At 36.2% G+C, this 14,412-nt stretch overlaps 1 protein-coding gene across 4 annotated transcripts in view; it reads right to left on the reverse strand.

The window, feature by feature from the left end:
- Positions 1 to 14,412, reverse strand: part of CERT1 (ceramide transporter 1) — a 78,724-nt gene that overhangs the window by 19,700 nt on the left and 44,612 nt on the right. For 2 of the 4 annotated variants that reach the window (XM_027710035.2, XM_027710034.2), the window contains exons 4-7: positions 8,897 to 9,004; positions 8,019 to 8,157; positions 6,969 to 7,052; positions 1,830 to 1,987 (exon numbers count right to left, since the gene is read on the reverse strand). In XM_027710035.2, coding sequence (XP_027565836.1) covers positions 1,830 to 1,987; positions 6,969 to 7,052; positions 8,019 to 8,157; positions 8,897 to 9,004 — 489 coding nt within the window. Of the gene's footprint in view, positions 1 to 1,829; positions 1,988 to 6,968; positions 7,053 to 8,018; positions 8,158 to 8,896; positions 9,005 to 11,640; positions 11,735 to 11,761; positions 12,136 to 14,412 lie in introns of those variants that run through there. The other 2 variants (XM_027710036.2, XM_027710037.2) reach the window with 2 other exon arrangements.

Below are 14,412 nucleotides of genomic sequence, written 5' to 3' on the forward strand. Positions count from 1 at the left end.
AAAAACCTCCTGTTCCAAAAGACTACCCAATAGAGAAATACAAAGTAATTATTTTATATTAGAATTAAGGTAATTTACCCTGTGTGTCGCCTAAACCCCATTAAATTTCATTGACAAATGTAACTTTAAAAAAGTTGCAAGTCTACTAGAGCAGAGCAACTTAAAAGCTCCAAGGTTTCAGAAGCTTTTGCCGCTTTAATTTCTAGGAAAACAAGTCAAAATAAGTTTGTGACCCCCTTTAAAATGTACTTAGTCATGCTGTATGAGATATTACTCACATGAGACCCAAAGTGAAATTTAGGTTGGAATTTGCTAACCACTTGCAGCTTAAACAAGTGCTTTAAAGTTAGTCCACAGGAAAATATAAAAGTGAAAAATAACTAATATAAATAAATTAAAATTTTATATTAACATATTATTCTGCATTAAAATATACTAAACTAGGGGCAAAGAAAACATCCCTTCATCCATGCTCTAAGGAAAGCCTGATCAAATCAAGTGAACTGTGTTTGCTCAGCACAGAAATGAGGTTTTTTTGCATGTGGGCCTAAGAGTAACCTTCCAATACCTTCAAGAAAGTCATAAAGAAACCAAGCCAGATGCTTCACAGTAGTTTAGAGCAGAAAGATAAAAAACAAGAGGCAGATACTGGAATATCCAGTTACTCCAACTGGACATAAGGCAAAACTTTTTCACTCTAACAACAGATGAGCAGCAGAACGGGCTGCCCAGAAGTGCTGTGCAGTCTCCAGCCTTGGAGACCTAAAACCAGACTTAGTAAAACCCTGAGCAACTCGATCTGACCTCAAACTGTCCATCCTTTAAGCAGAAGATTAAAGAGAGAGAAACCTCTTGAGCTCCCTAGTCCAACCCAAATTACTCCCAATCCTATGAACAGGCTTCAAGTCTTGGACTTACTGTAATTCCTCCAACTGCTTATTGTTGACAGAAGTCACAATACAGTTAGACAGGGCCAGGCCTTTGGCATATGAACAAAGACAATACACGACTCAAATATGGATGTATTTTGTCTGAGTATGTTCACTCTTTGAATAGTGTACACTAAATGTAGTAAAAGGTGAAGCATAATATACACCACATGGAAATACATTAAAAAAAAGAGAACAAAACAACAGCTGCTCTGCACACCAGCCAGTGATGGCATGATTATGGAAACTAAAGCCTGAAGTACAACCTGCCATGCCTCCAACAACAAATCTCAGGCAGGAAGACACTGTTCCTTTAGAAGTGTTACAGTGGTTGAGTAGGCTTAGCATGAACCACCACTGCCATTAGAATAACAGATACTGTAACACTACGCACGAATAATTTAACCAATTAGTATAAAACACAATTTAATCTCTTCAATTTGCCAAAGGAAAGTGAAATAACTGTATCTTGAAGAGACTTTTCAAGTTACAACTGGTTCTCCTATTATCACCATCTCTTATCACATTAAAACATTTCAGAGACTCGCACATCATTTTGCACATATGGATAATTATATCCATGTTAGAAGGCTGCAAGCAACACACTTACTATTATGAAATAATGTCAAGTGCTTTATAGATATAAAACATATAGGATTACCATCTGTGTAAGAGCTAGGAAAAGAAAGGCTATGATGAATAGTATTACTATATCACCAGTAAGGATGAGGCCCTTAACATTTTATAGGGGTGATAATGAAAGCGCCTAAAATTAATAAATATTGTACATAAAAATAAAAGCAGTTCCTGTAGTAAAAAATTAACAACAGCTCATTTGAAATTTTAGTTTCAAGCTACAGAAAACTTTTTCCAGCAGAAGTAAAAGGAAAATGATCTTACCTTATCTAGCCTTTTTTGCCAGCTTTCTTCACGTTTTACCATGAGTTCAATACAATGAGAGAGTGTAGCAAGGATTCCAGCAGTAGTTGCCTTGAAAGTTATAGCTTCTCCTTTAAAGTCTATGCCATTAATTCCTTTGGGTGTCACATGTGGAAACACTAAAAACACACATAAATGAATCTCTGATAACAGCCTTTAAATCAAACAAGCACTTTACATGTATGTGCTATATTTGAAGACAATAGACTGGTTAGAAAAAACCCCTAATTTAAAAATAAAAATCAGAAGTGGTAATAATGTTCAGCTATCCATCGCTACAGCTTCATCTTGCTATACTGTATTTCAAGCCTGCTTGTAATGCTGTATTACTCTGCACTCTGCAAATCATGTGGGTGGAGGGAGTGGTAATAATTTGTAACAATAGCAGTTTGACAGCTCGAAATGGGGCCTAATTAACACAGAGCAACCTTAAAACATATCGGATACAGCACTAAGAAAGGAACAATTTCAAAACGTCATCAAACCCAAAATGTAATACTCAAGGTTTCTTTAAGCACGCAATTATAGATTTTAAAACCTCACAGTAAAAAGGTCTAAAATGAAAGTATCAAATGTGTGGAATTATCCAAGTACTGTGGGTTTTGCAGTTCCAACGTCTACTTCATGCTGTCAACCACGCCATCTGTTGCTAAGGCTATTCAAACAAGTCACTTAAAATGCGTGACAAAAAAAAAGTACCTATTACATGTCAAACTGGTATGTAGGCTGACACAATAACAAATCAAGCACTACACATGAATGTCAGAAAATATTAGAAAGCAGAAGTAACATTCAAGTTGAAGCTGATGGAGCCCAGCAAGTTAAAGTAACTCTTGTTATGCCGCAGAACAGTATAATGACTTATCACCTAGATTAATATTACTTTTCCCCCAGTCTGTCAGTTTGTCAACATGCCACTGCTATAGTTTTAAAAAGTATAAAAAAGTATTTGAGTAAGTTTACCCAGTATCTGTCTGCAAGGGCAAAGTAGGGCTTTAATCAGCCCAGTTCTTGTAAGGAAGATAAATGCTATTGCCATTCCCTAATGGCACAGCACAGTATCTGCACTTTGGGAACAGAAAGCAATTGACACAGAGTCTTCAACAGTGATTTAAGTCTCCAGAGGTTTTTTATGCACCCCTTTCAGAAAGAGTCAAACTATTTTTCCAACTAGTGACCACAGACTACACACTACCAGAAGTACCTCAATAAGCATACATACTATGGTAGAATACAGCTTGGGATTTTTTTTTTTTCATGTTAATCAAGAACATTTCCAAAAAGGTAAAGGTGATGGGGGCTGGAGGGAAAAAAATAATAAAGGAAGGGAAAGAAAAAACTGTTTCACAAATGATCATGAGGAGAGCAGTTCCTCCTCCAGAGGGAACACAGAGGAGGCTGAGACTGAAAGTGGTATAAGCTGACAAGGTGGTGATGCAGTGGCTCCACTGAAAATAATAAAAATTACACAGGAGCTTTGCCCATAACATTTCACAGCTGAAAAAGACAGTTTTATACTAATAATTTCTCCTGTTGGTGTAGACAGTGTTCACATGCAGGGTTAACAACACAGCTATAACGCTTGCAGATGAGATTTTTCTCTCTCAACTAGGAAACATGGAGACAAACTGAAGAAACTGCCCCTAACTGCAACACTATATAAATACTTTCAGAAATCTCTATGGTAGATTGTAAAGGAAACGCAGCAACCCAGCCTCATTTCCTGGAAAAGAGAGCTTTTATCCCTTTCTAGGTCTCAGCCACAGCTCATTAACACTTCCATACAGTTTTAGTCATCATATATTCTAAGCCATTCTTTAATAACTAGTCTCAGATAGCAGTGATAGATGGAGAGCTTGCAGACTTAAAGTCAGTGTCTGTAGTTCCTTTCAACCATTACAATTATGGGCAAAAATGAACATGTTGTAGAAGGATGTAAAACCTGTTTCTTTGAAGAGATGGCCACGCCAGAGATTCCTTATGATTGGATGCAAGTATTTTGATTCATTCCTGATCACAGGAAACGTGTCTTTCTGAAACATGTCAGAAGATGACCTTAACCCTCGCCCGAGCAACAACTGAGCTTCAGCACATTAGAAGTACTTGTCAGGAGATTTTCTATTTGGAGAGCCCAAACATCTTTCCAATTCCTGTTCTATGCTTTTCTTCATATCAGTTACATATTGATTTTTTCAGAATGAAATCAGGCATAAGGAATCTATGTTCCAAGGTAAAGGCTAACAGGAAAGTGTTTTTACTGTTGCAACTGCACTTTGGTGATCAAATTGCACGAAGTCAGCTGAAAAAAGCAGGAAAATATTTCTCCCACTTTAACTTCAATTCAACATGTTCCAAGTGGTTCCTTTTTAATTATCCCATCTATGCTCTATTTCTGATTTGTTTTCTCTTGCATTTCATATAACAAATACTTCATACTGTGCTTTAGCCTTGAGTAGCTTTTTATCTCTTCTCTCCTACACCTCTGTGTCTGTTAGGACAGGTGTTTTCCCTTCTTGTTCCCAAGATTCTGTGCGTAACACTTTCCCAGATGTCCCAAATATCACATGTTTGATCAAATTTGTTTTTCAGTGAAACAGGAAAATATTCTAAAGATAGTAAGTAGAAAGAAGTTCCTTAAGCTTTTCCATTTTATGTCTCCTTAACATCTTACATCACTAAACTAATTCTAAATACCTTTGTAGTACTCTACTTAGCTCTTCACTTGAAGATCCTAGAGAACGCACAAAAAAAAAAAAGCCTCCCTATCCAAAACACCATCTTCAGAGTAGGACATAAATGTCCATACTGATGTCAACTTTTTCCTCCCACCCAGAGAACAAACCGCAAAAGACAAAGTGAATATGGTCCCTTGGGTCAGTCTTAAATCTAATGATCTGAGCTTTATATTGGTGCACTAGGAGTCTGAACAGTAGGCTTAAACACTCCTCCTTATAGTAAGCTAAATAAACGGGCTGAACCTATGTCTGACTCCTGGAGCATTGAGTGGAGAACAGTCCCAGAATAAACAGGCAACCACTTCTCAGCTACAGTTAAGAGGATTGTTACAGTTCCTCCAGAACCAGAGAGAAACTTTTAGAAGGGAACCTGACATTTGAGAAACCATATTTTATAGCTGCTCTGCAGGTAAGCTTTAGAAAAGGGTGAAGCTGAAGATAAATCTTTCACTGTCTGTTACTCTGAATATATGGTCATGGTTGAGATATCTACTTCCCTCACTGCATCACTTATGATTCCACTTAAGGGCAGAGACTCTAATTTTTCCTTTCTAATCAAGCTTAGCAGCACTCTGCAACTAAATATTTAATGAATTTATCCCTTAGAAATCAAACTGAGGCACAGAAAAATGAAAATGGAGATAAATATTTTCATAGAAATAATTGATGGATAGTAAATTTAATGGAATACAGTAATCATAACAACTGAAATTAGAAATTCTGCGAAAAGCAAGGGGTTGCACAAATTATTTCCTGTAGTGACCTATAGTATGTGAGTTTATATACACATATCCATAATACATATCAATTTCTGAGCATGTAAGTTCCCAAAGGCTTGATGACTAGATGTATTAAAAATATAGACTTTCCTAATGACGTTCCCCATAGCGTATGCATATATGTAGCAGATGCACCACAAGAATGTAGATATGAAGAAATGTTCTAAAGGTAAATGAAGCTGAAACACCTACACAATCCTACCAAAATTAAGTCTGACAAAGACATCTCCTCCAAAATGAATCATGCAGTAAAATTAAATTATTACTTAATATTTTTTAAATAAGGCTTTTTCAGTTTTCTGACTTAACAGTCCTCAAAAAAAAGTACAGTTTTATTCATACAATAGGGTTAGTGCAACTGTATGCTTGCCTATAGGTGAACATTGCAAGCTTGCCTACTTTTAGTGATAAGAAGCAAAAAGGATTTGTTCAAAACTTCAGGGCTATATGCTGCTTAACCTCTGAAATCAGCATTACAATTAATCTCAGCAGAATAGGCACTTAATAGAAAAATCTACTCATATGATGAATTCTGGATGTATCCTGAAAGCTCCTTTAATTTCCTCTTCCCTCATAACAGTTTTGGCTATACTCTAGAAAGACCATTTAAATACAACAAGGAAATATGTAATACATGGGAACAATAGCCAATTAAAAAACCCCAAAAGACACAGAAACGGCTTATTTTGCCCTATATTTTCCAGATTCTTGATGAAGGCATTTATATGTTTAAAAACATTTTTGGTGAGTACTTCAGGAGATTCTATCACATTTGAAATTGAAGGTAGTGCAACTTCAAAGTCTCGTGAATCAAGTCTAAGAAATACCTTAGGACTAACTGAATTGTCAACATGTAGAGAATGTAAACACTAAAATATTTCAGTCAGGAAACTTGAAGAATTCTAAGAAGAATACAAGTAAACTTTAAATGCACACACGACTTCCTCCAGGCCAGAAGTATCAGATTTCTAGAACAGCAAGACATGTGTGAGTTCTTCACATTTGCTGTATGGATGCAATGAGTGCAATATTCTTATCATTTATGATAAGAATAAATATCAGAATTCTGTCATCATAACAAGGAAAAGTACAGTAAAAAAGAGTTAAAATTATGATAAGTGAGAATCAGTAACAGTGCTGACTTAACCATTACATAGCCATAGTATTTGGAAAAAATATAGTGGGACATCCCTAACTGGAAAAGCACTGAAGTCCACCAAATTCCTAAAGCAGGTAACATTTGCAAGAAAAACTGCAATTACCTGTTACAAATCTCAGTTCCCAATATCTCAATGATGCAGCTGTTTCAACAGAATTTTATAGTGATAATAGCTTTAGACATAGAATAGGAAATTACAGCTTGATAAATTTGCATTAGTGCTTGTGGGATTAAGAATAACTCAGAGAATCATGAAAAACAGCCAAAGAATTATTATATGACCAAGAACTTCCTATCACATACACTTAAATAAACATTCTCACCATTTTCTGCTTAGAAAAGAGCATAAGTACCTGTCTTGTATCAGACTTTTCATCATACTATTTATCATAATTTTCACCAGTGGAAAAAATTGGGACAGACTTACATTTTTCCTTACTGCTGTTACTATTATGTACAAAATCCCCATCAGGACGCATTGTAGGGAAATCATCTTCATCATCTTCTACCACTAAATTTGAGAGAGAGTGTGTTATGAGAGTGGGAAAGCTTTTCTAGTAATTCTTTCTTGCACACTAAAGTAAGAGCATTTTCATGGGTAAGCAGTACTTTTCCCCATAACAACAGCCATGAACCCTCCCTCCCTTTTTTTTGTTTTTTTTTGACCCAAGACCACTATCAGCATAGATGTCGGTAAATATCAGAATCTAAGATTTGCTAAGTATTGAAGTTTAGCACTCGATTTTATGGTAAGAACAACATATTTCAATGTTACAACTGAATAAGTAAGGAGCCATGATTCCAGCAGCTATCTAGTCTTCTATACCGGAAAGTTTAAAGAAAGTGGAACTGCACTTATCTAGTGTTTTATTACTACCAAAATTTTCAGACTGCCAGAACAACCACAGGGATGAATATAAATGCCTCAGTAAAGTGCATAGATATGACAACAAGTTGTGCTCTGGGATAAGCAATTTAGATATTTAGACATTCACACCTTAGTCTACTAAGGTCTTGAGTGGGCATTCAGTGCTCTAGTTCCAGTCAATACATCTCAGAAGCATTCCTTATGGCAGCACCTTTGACTTTTTTAAAGAATGTACTGTTTCTATCAGAAGTAATATCCCATTGATTTTTCCAAACAAAAGGTAAGAGCAATAAACTAACTTAAATTCATCTTATGAGGGTTAGCAATTGGTATTCTATAATGTAAAACACTTAAAAAGAGCACTTCTTTTGTACAGTTCACAGGTATAGGTTAACATCAGGTAGATTTTTATACAAATCTGAATTCTGAAGCGAAACTAGTTAACACTGTTTATGCAGAAATATATACGACTGATCCCTTTAGTAAAGAGTAAACTTAAGATACATATTTTATTTATATGACATCAAATGCTATTGTACTTATACCAAGAGGTTGATGGGGTAAAAAACAAAAATCTATGGAGGGCAGAGTTTTCAGTTACTGTGTTACCTTTATCCCTCTGGAGTTCATCCTTGGAAACTGCATCTGCACAAGCATCAAAGTATTTCTGTAAAGTATCAACTTGTCTACACAAGATGTCTCTAAAAGTTTCCATTTCTGCAAGCTTCTCACGTAAGCTATGGCCCTTCTGAAAAGGAAAAAGGAAAAAAGCCTGAAATGCTTCTACACACTAAACAATAGACTGATGCATAAATTTAAAAAATGTATTTCTGCAGTGATAGTGAAGAAATTGAAGTACACTAAAGATATTTTAGATATCAGCAGTCATGAAATCCTGCTAATGTCAGAAGACACCATATAGAAGTGTTCCTTACTCATTTTGTCCACTAGTCTCAATTTCGCTCTTGATTGCATCTGCTACTTCAGAGCATTCAACAAAAGCTCCTTAAAAATTGGTCTTGCATGCTACCAACTTTATGCCCATTTGCCTGAAAACAGTCAGCCCTAGTTTAAGAACTTTATTCTGATCCTTACATCCCAGTTCATACATTAAATATTCATACAGTTGACATAAGGAGAGCCATAATTTGTCAGTCAGTACTGTATCAAATTTATTGAGCCACAGAATCAGTGTTTGTTTTCATTTGGAGCCCCTGCTATTCTGGTGAGTAAACTAGAAAAAGCTAATAAACATGCTCACAACTTTGATTTCCTTGCCACTAGAAGATGACACTACAGTTAAAAGAGAAAACTGCACAGAGGCATGAGAGAGCTTCCTCATATCATCTGTTCACCACCATATGATGAAATATTAACAATTAACTAAATATTTTGTATTTTTTCTATAATTACGTGAATGAGTCTTCACATGTTACTTCTTTTCCAGGTGTGTGTGCACCAATACTAAGAAAACTTTATTCACTAACCTTGAACGAAGAGGTGGATGTTGCAGAGTATCCACTTGCTCCAGAGACAAGAGACACCATGGAGCCATGGCGTCGCAAACTTGACTCTGATCCATAGCCAGATTCAGTCTGAAAAGCAAACCACACACAAAACTAGAGTGCTGAGGCTTTTAATGAAAAAGAAATCACAAAAGCAAGATTAATGCCATTTCCTCTGAAACCCACTCATTTGGTTTTTGTCATGAAGCAGCAGTGGTTTTAATAACTCAAATTGTGCCTGCATCTAAGATGTTGATGCAGCATCTGCAAAGTTTTTTGTTATCTTAATGATTTCTAAAAAAATTGCTATGTACAACTGATATGTGCCCCCAAAAGAACAAGGCAACATATATTTAAGGGTTCAAGAGAAGGACCATGTTCCGTTATTTCGGTTTATATAACTCCTAACAAGTAATTTTCACACAGCCTATTCAAAAAGCTATATTACTCTACCATAAATTGGGGGATTAACACGGTTCAGTCAAGATAATCAGCCTCAGTCAATCCTTCCAATCACATAAACAGTACCATTTTCTTTTTAAAAGCAACAAAATAGAGGTCATAGAAAATGAAACAATTACTGCTATCGAGTTTTCTTTCTGTTCCAGGTTTCTCTAGCAAAATTATTTATACTAGATTGAAATTATTTTTTTACTGAAAACAAAAGTCTACATAAACCAAAATGAGATACTAAAAGTAAGAGAGGAGTGACTAATTAAATAATGAAAACAAAAACATATCTTGATTAAAATAACATATACAAGATCTAAAAATATAGAGTCTGACAAATTTCCTCAGAAATCAAACGGAATCGGATACCAAGGAACTGGAGGAGAATACATTTCCCTAAATGTTAATGTGAATGACCTGTGCATGGCAAAGCAGGAGAAAAATCCTGAAAGAGAATGTAAGCAATAAACATATTTCAGAATAATATATGAAATACTGTCATTAGATGAGTTTGATCAAGTAGATGGTGACGACATTATGAAAGACTTTTCACAGAAATAAATTCTGCAGCAGGACAGAAATTCAGATGGGGCAGGGAGAAGGGGAGACAAAACAAATGGTATAGGACAAACAAGAAGCAGTGATGAAATTCCAGCTGTTGTACATTTTATGGAAAAATTTGAAACTGCATAGGCTTTGGGAAGGCAGGAGAGCGCTGACAAATTAAGATGCAAATGAACTTCAAAAAAGCAAGGAGAAAGCACAAAAAGTTGTATGAAATGTTGGCTAAAAAGGATTTGGACAAAGTGGGACAAAGTATATATGTCTGAATTAGAAGTAAGAGTTTGGGCATACAGCAGCTTTGTTTCAAAAGTGTTTTATAAGCATAAACCTTATAAGAACATTTTACAAGAGTCACCCAACACTTTGAAGCATGTCTTTTAAAATATTTTAAATGCAAATATAAAAATACTTCACTGTTTTTCCAGTAACTTCAGTGTTTATTTAAGCATATACTACAAATATTAAGATGACCCTGAATATGTTTTTTTTACAGTCAGTTTGACAGTGGAAGCTAATTCATTTTTTTCTGTAAGTTGTACACACTAGGAAAGAAGACAAAATTTCATTTCAACAGGATATGGCTTAGAGCACAGATCAATTTTAAAATGTAGCCAAAATATCCATTTCATTGAGGTTAGAGTATTTTAACTACGGACAGCAAACACTTTCTGATCACTTTCTCCTTTAAGTGAGAAAGACCTACACAAAACCTGGATTTCAGCTTAGGAAGTGAAACTTCCATATTCCTTTATTTGAAGATTTAATCAAAGCCACATCTTAATAGTAATGTTCTAGAACCTCCAAGAATAGATGTAATCTTAGAAGCAGAAAATCTGATGGCTTATATTCCACATTTGAATTAACTCATTTTCTTCCAGTATTAGGCATACAATCAGTGCTCAGTTACTTTAGTTCATAAAATAAAAGCTGAAGCTGAAAGAAAAAAACCTTCTTTCCATATCAATATGTAAGCTTGTTTTTTTTAAGGTACCTTTTCAGAAGGGTATTTATTTCTCTGTCATTTATGCTTGTGATTATTAATTCCACTAAACAGTTTATCCATGCTTCAGAATTGTACACAAAACAGCATACATGATTATCATCCAGATACAGCTATCAGCTTGCAAACCTTACCAATAAAAAGGTGCTACATAATTAACTATTTATTTTTGCAATCAAGAAGCAAATTGAGCAGGCGTTAACAGCAGACCAAAAAGCACACATTAATCGAAAGCACGTGCATTTACAGACCATGTTCACAAAACTGTCTCAAGACAATTATGTCTGAATAGCCAAGAGGAAAAAAATAAAGTTACATCAAGAATACTTATTTGTCAAAAGAACCAGAAAATAAGTATTGATTTGTAACTGATGTACAGACAAGCCATCCTGCTCACAGCAGACAGAAGCAAGCAGAATAACACAAACAAAGAAAGCATGAATCATGCAAAGCCCCACCATTCTACTACTGCAACATCTAAACGAGAGCAGGTCACTGCCGCATTTATGTCTTGCAAAGCAGATCATCATTAACTATTCACTGCAGAAACAATCAATTACATTGAGAAGAGGAATGTAGACAGAAGCTTCTTCTTTTTACACAATTTTTAATTTAAGATAAAAACTGGAAAAGCAGGTAGAGTTCATATCATAGAAACCAACAGTCTTTGCTTGAAAACAAAATTATTTGTAGAAGCTGTATCAATTCATACCATCAAGCACTAATGGTAAATTGCCATGCTCAGTAAAAAGATGCAGTTCTTTGAAATTCCATGCATACATCACAGCTTCAAAGCTACACTAAAACTGGCATTTGACAGTATATTGCAACACCTTCAGCTTTCTAAGGCAATGAGTGAAATCCATTAATCCTTTTGTTACGACAGACAAGAGGAAAGAGCCACATGATCCAAAGCTTCATGTGATCCTTTAACTGGAGCAGACGCTAGTATCAGCAACAAGGCAGTGCGTCAGAAAAGCTGCTTTCAGTAAAAAAAGCTAAGTGTTCGCAGAATCATATTGCAGATCTCCATCACTGCTTGCACTGATCCGCCACGTAGAAATTTTCTTGAGTGGAAAATAATACTCTTGAGTAAAGCACAGACTTATAGGAAAGTTCTCCCACTTAAAATCAAATAAAGCAAATTATTTTCAGGTCTTCAAGGAATTATTTTGATTATGTCTCAATTCAGTGCCTGTGAAGCACTTCAATGTACATTTATCCACCAAGGCAGATATATTCAGTTAGCATTATAAATTATTTATTATTTTACATAACACATGCAGCAGGCAGCTCCTCCTCCTAAGGCATTCAGCTCACTCTAGGAGGTGGAAACAGATATTAGGACACTGTAAGTATAATCTCATTCTCTGCAGTATTTGTGAAAAACACCATTCACACATCCGAGAGATCAAGCCACATCTTAGGAAAAAACAGAATAGAAAAAAGTAATAACACAAAACTAGAGAGCTGAAAGGTACTATGAAAGACTAGGTGGCAAATAAGCAGGCAAGCTCTGTAAAACAACTACGTCCCAAAGGTAATTTTTAGACCTGCAGCAAATGCTTCAGAAAGAAGAGTTAGTGAGTGCCAGGATGAGCCAAGGCAGGGCTACCCAGCAGATGGCTGCACAGTAACACCACCACAGACACTACAGGTAGGGCTGTACAGGATACATTTCTGAGCCCTGAAATCAAAGATATAATTATCACGTGACTGTAGGTCTGATTTTTCAATTGCTCTTAAGCTGCTGACAAGGGAAACCTAAGGTTTCAAAAACAAGGTGGTAGTTAGCAGGAAGGTAGAAATAGGAATTTCACAGTCAGAGCTGCTGGATGATGATTCCCCACCCACAGCCCTCCCAAACACAGTGCAGAAGACTACACAGAAAGGATAAAGCTTCTAATATGACGTCTTCTGCAAGTGCGAAACCAAGGAAAGACTTGTAGATATAACTTTCCTCCAGCAGTGATAAATGTTGCAACTCCGTAGTAAATAAACATACTATGTGCACAGGAGGAAACCCCAGGAATTCTGAGCTGAAAAGTATAATAAGACAACTGAAAAATTAGCCTTAAGATTACTGTAATAGCGATATCAAATCTAAAAGCAGAATGAAGGATAGCCAGGAGGACGCCATGACTGTCCTGCTCCTCAGATTTGGGAACCACTGTGTCAAAGTGATATTTTGCAAAATAAAACTCTTCACTGAGCAAAAGTACCGAAACCCAAGCTGACAATAACTGCAACCCTCAGTATACCTAGTAACAGAGTAAAGCAGCTTGTACTCCTGGGTCACGAGACTATAGCAAGACTAGGAGAGGGCTACATTTGTCCCTCCCGTGAGTCTAACCTGTTAGTAGAGGGATAAGATCTGTATTGCTATATAAGAACTAATAAACTGATTTCTGCTATAAGACACTGTCAGAAAAAGCACTGATGTTCCAGCCTCAGCTCCCAATGCACTGAAGTAAGTGTTCTTACTTGCTTTCATGCTTTGAAAGCTAATGGGAGTAGTCATAGATTTTAAAAATGAATTCATTCAATTACATACTGCCTCAACTGCACAACTGTGCTTTTAAAAATAAGAACAGTACTGATCCCAACTGAAAGCACTTGTCTTTCAGTAGTTACACGAAATTGCATAATAGTTATATTAAATATTATTACATCATCGCTATGTATGAAATCCAAAAGGGAGTGTTGCCAGGGTCAATGCACAAGTGCTAGCTAAGGCAGACGAGCAAGGAGGCAGCAGGAAAACCCCCTGCAGGAGCCCCAGAACTGTCTCTCCCATAGAGCGCCCACTAGGTGGAGAGAAAGCCCAGGCCTTGCCGGGACGGAGCATGCAGGGATAACCCAGCAAGTCCCAACAGCGGGATGGAGCAAGGAAGACTAGACCACACACTGTGTTCACAATGGACAGGCATTTTGGCAATATTTTACTTATCCTTCAAAACGGCAGGGAAGGTATGATTGCCTATTACTCTACTCCTTGGTTTGGGTTTATTTTTAATCTATTTAAGACAGTTAAGTACCATATTAATATCACCTCTGTAGAAGAGGAAAACCACATCTACCATTACTGTTAGGTGAAGAAAGTTAGGCTAAAGACCACAATCAGACTTTGAAAGAGAGATCATCATCAAACAGCAAAGTGTTGGGGTTTTTTCACCTTTGTGGAAAGATAATTCTTGTAAGTCTGAGCCAGATTTGGCCATGGACTTGAGAAGCCTATGCTTTGCTTAATCAGAATAAACATTTTCGTATCAAGAAACCCCAGGATTCAAAGTAAATATGCAGGTAAGGTTGTTACTTTCTCTAGAAGCAATGGACTACAAAAAGCTTTACATTAACACAGAACATATCTGTCAGCAGGTTTATCAATAAGAAGAAAAACTACCAAAGCAAATGCTCCTGCAAAACCCAAAAAGATCATTAAATCTCTTGTTCACCTAGTGCAGTTAGCATTTATCTTGTCACT

The sequence above is a fragment of the Pipra filicauda genome, unplaced genomic scaffold, assembly GCF_003945595.2.
Source record: "Pipra filicauda isolate LSUMZ 115617 unplaced genomic scaffold, ASM394559v2 scaffold35_size7292922_pilon, whole genome shotgun sequence".
Taxonomy (NCBI): domain Eukaryota; kingdom Metazoa; phylum Chordata; class Aves; order Passeriformes; family Pipridae; genus Pipra; species Pipra filicauda.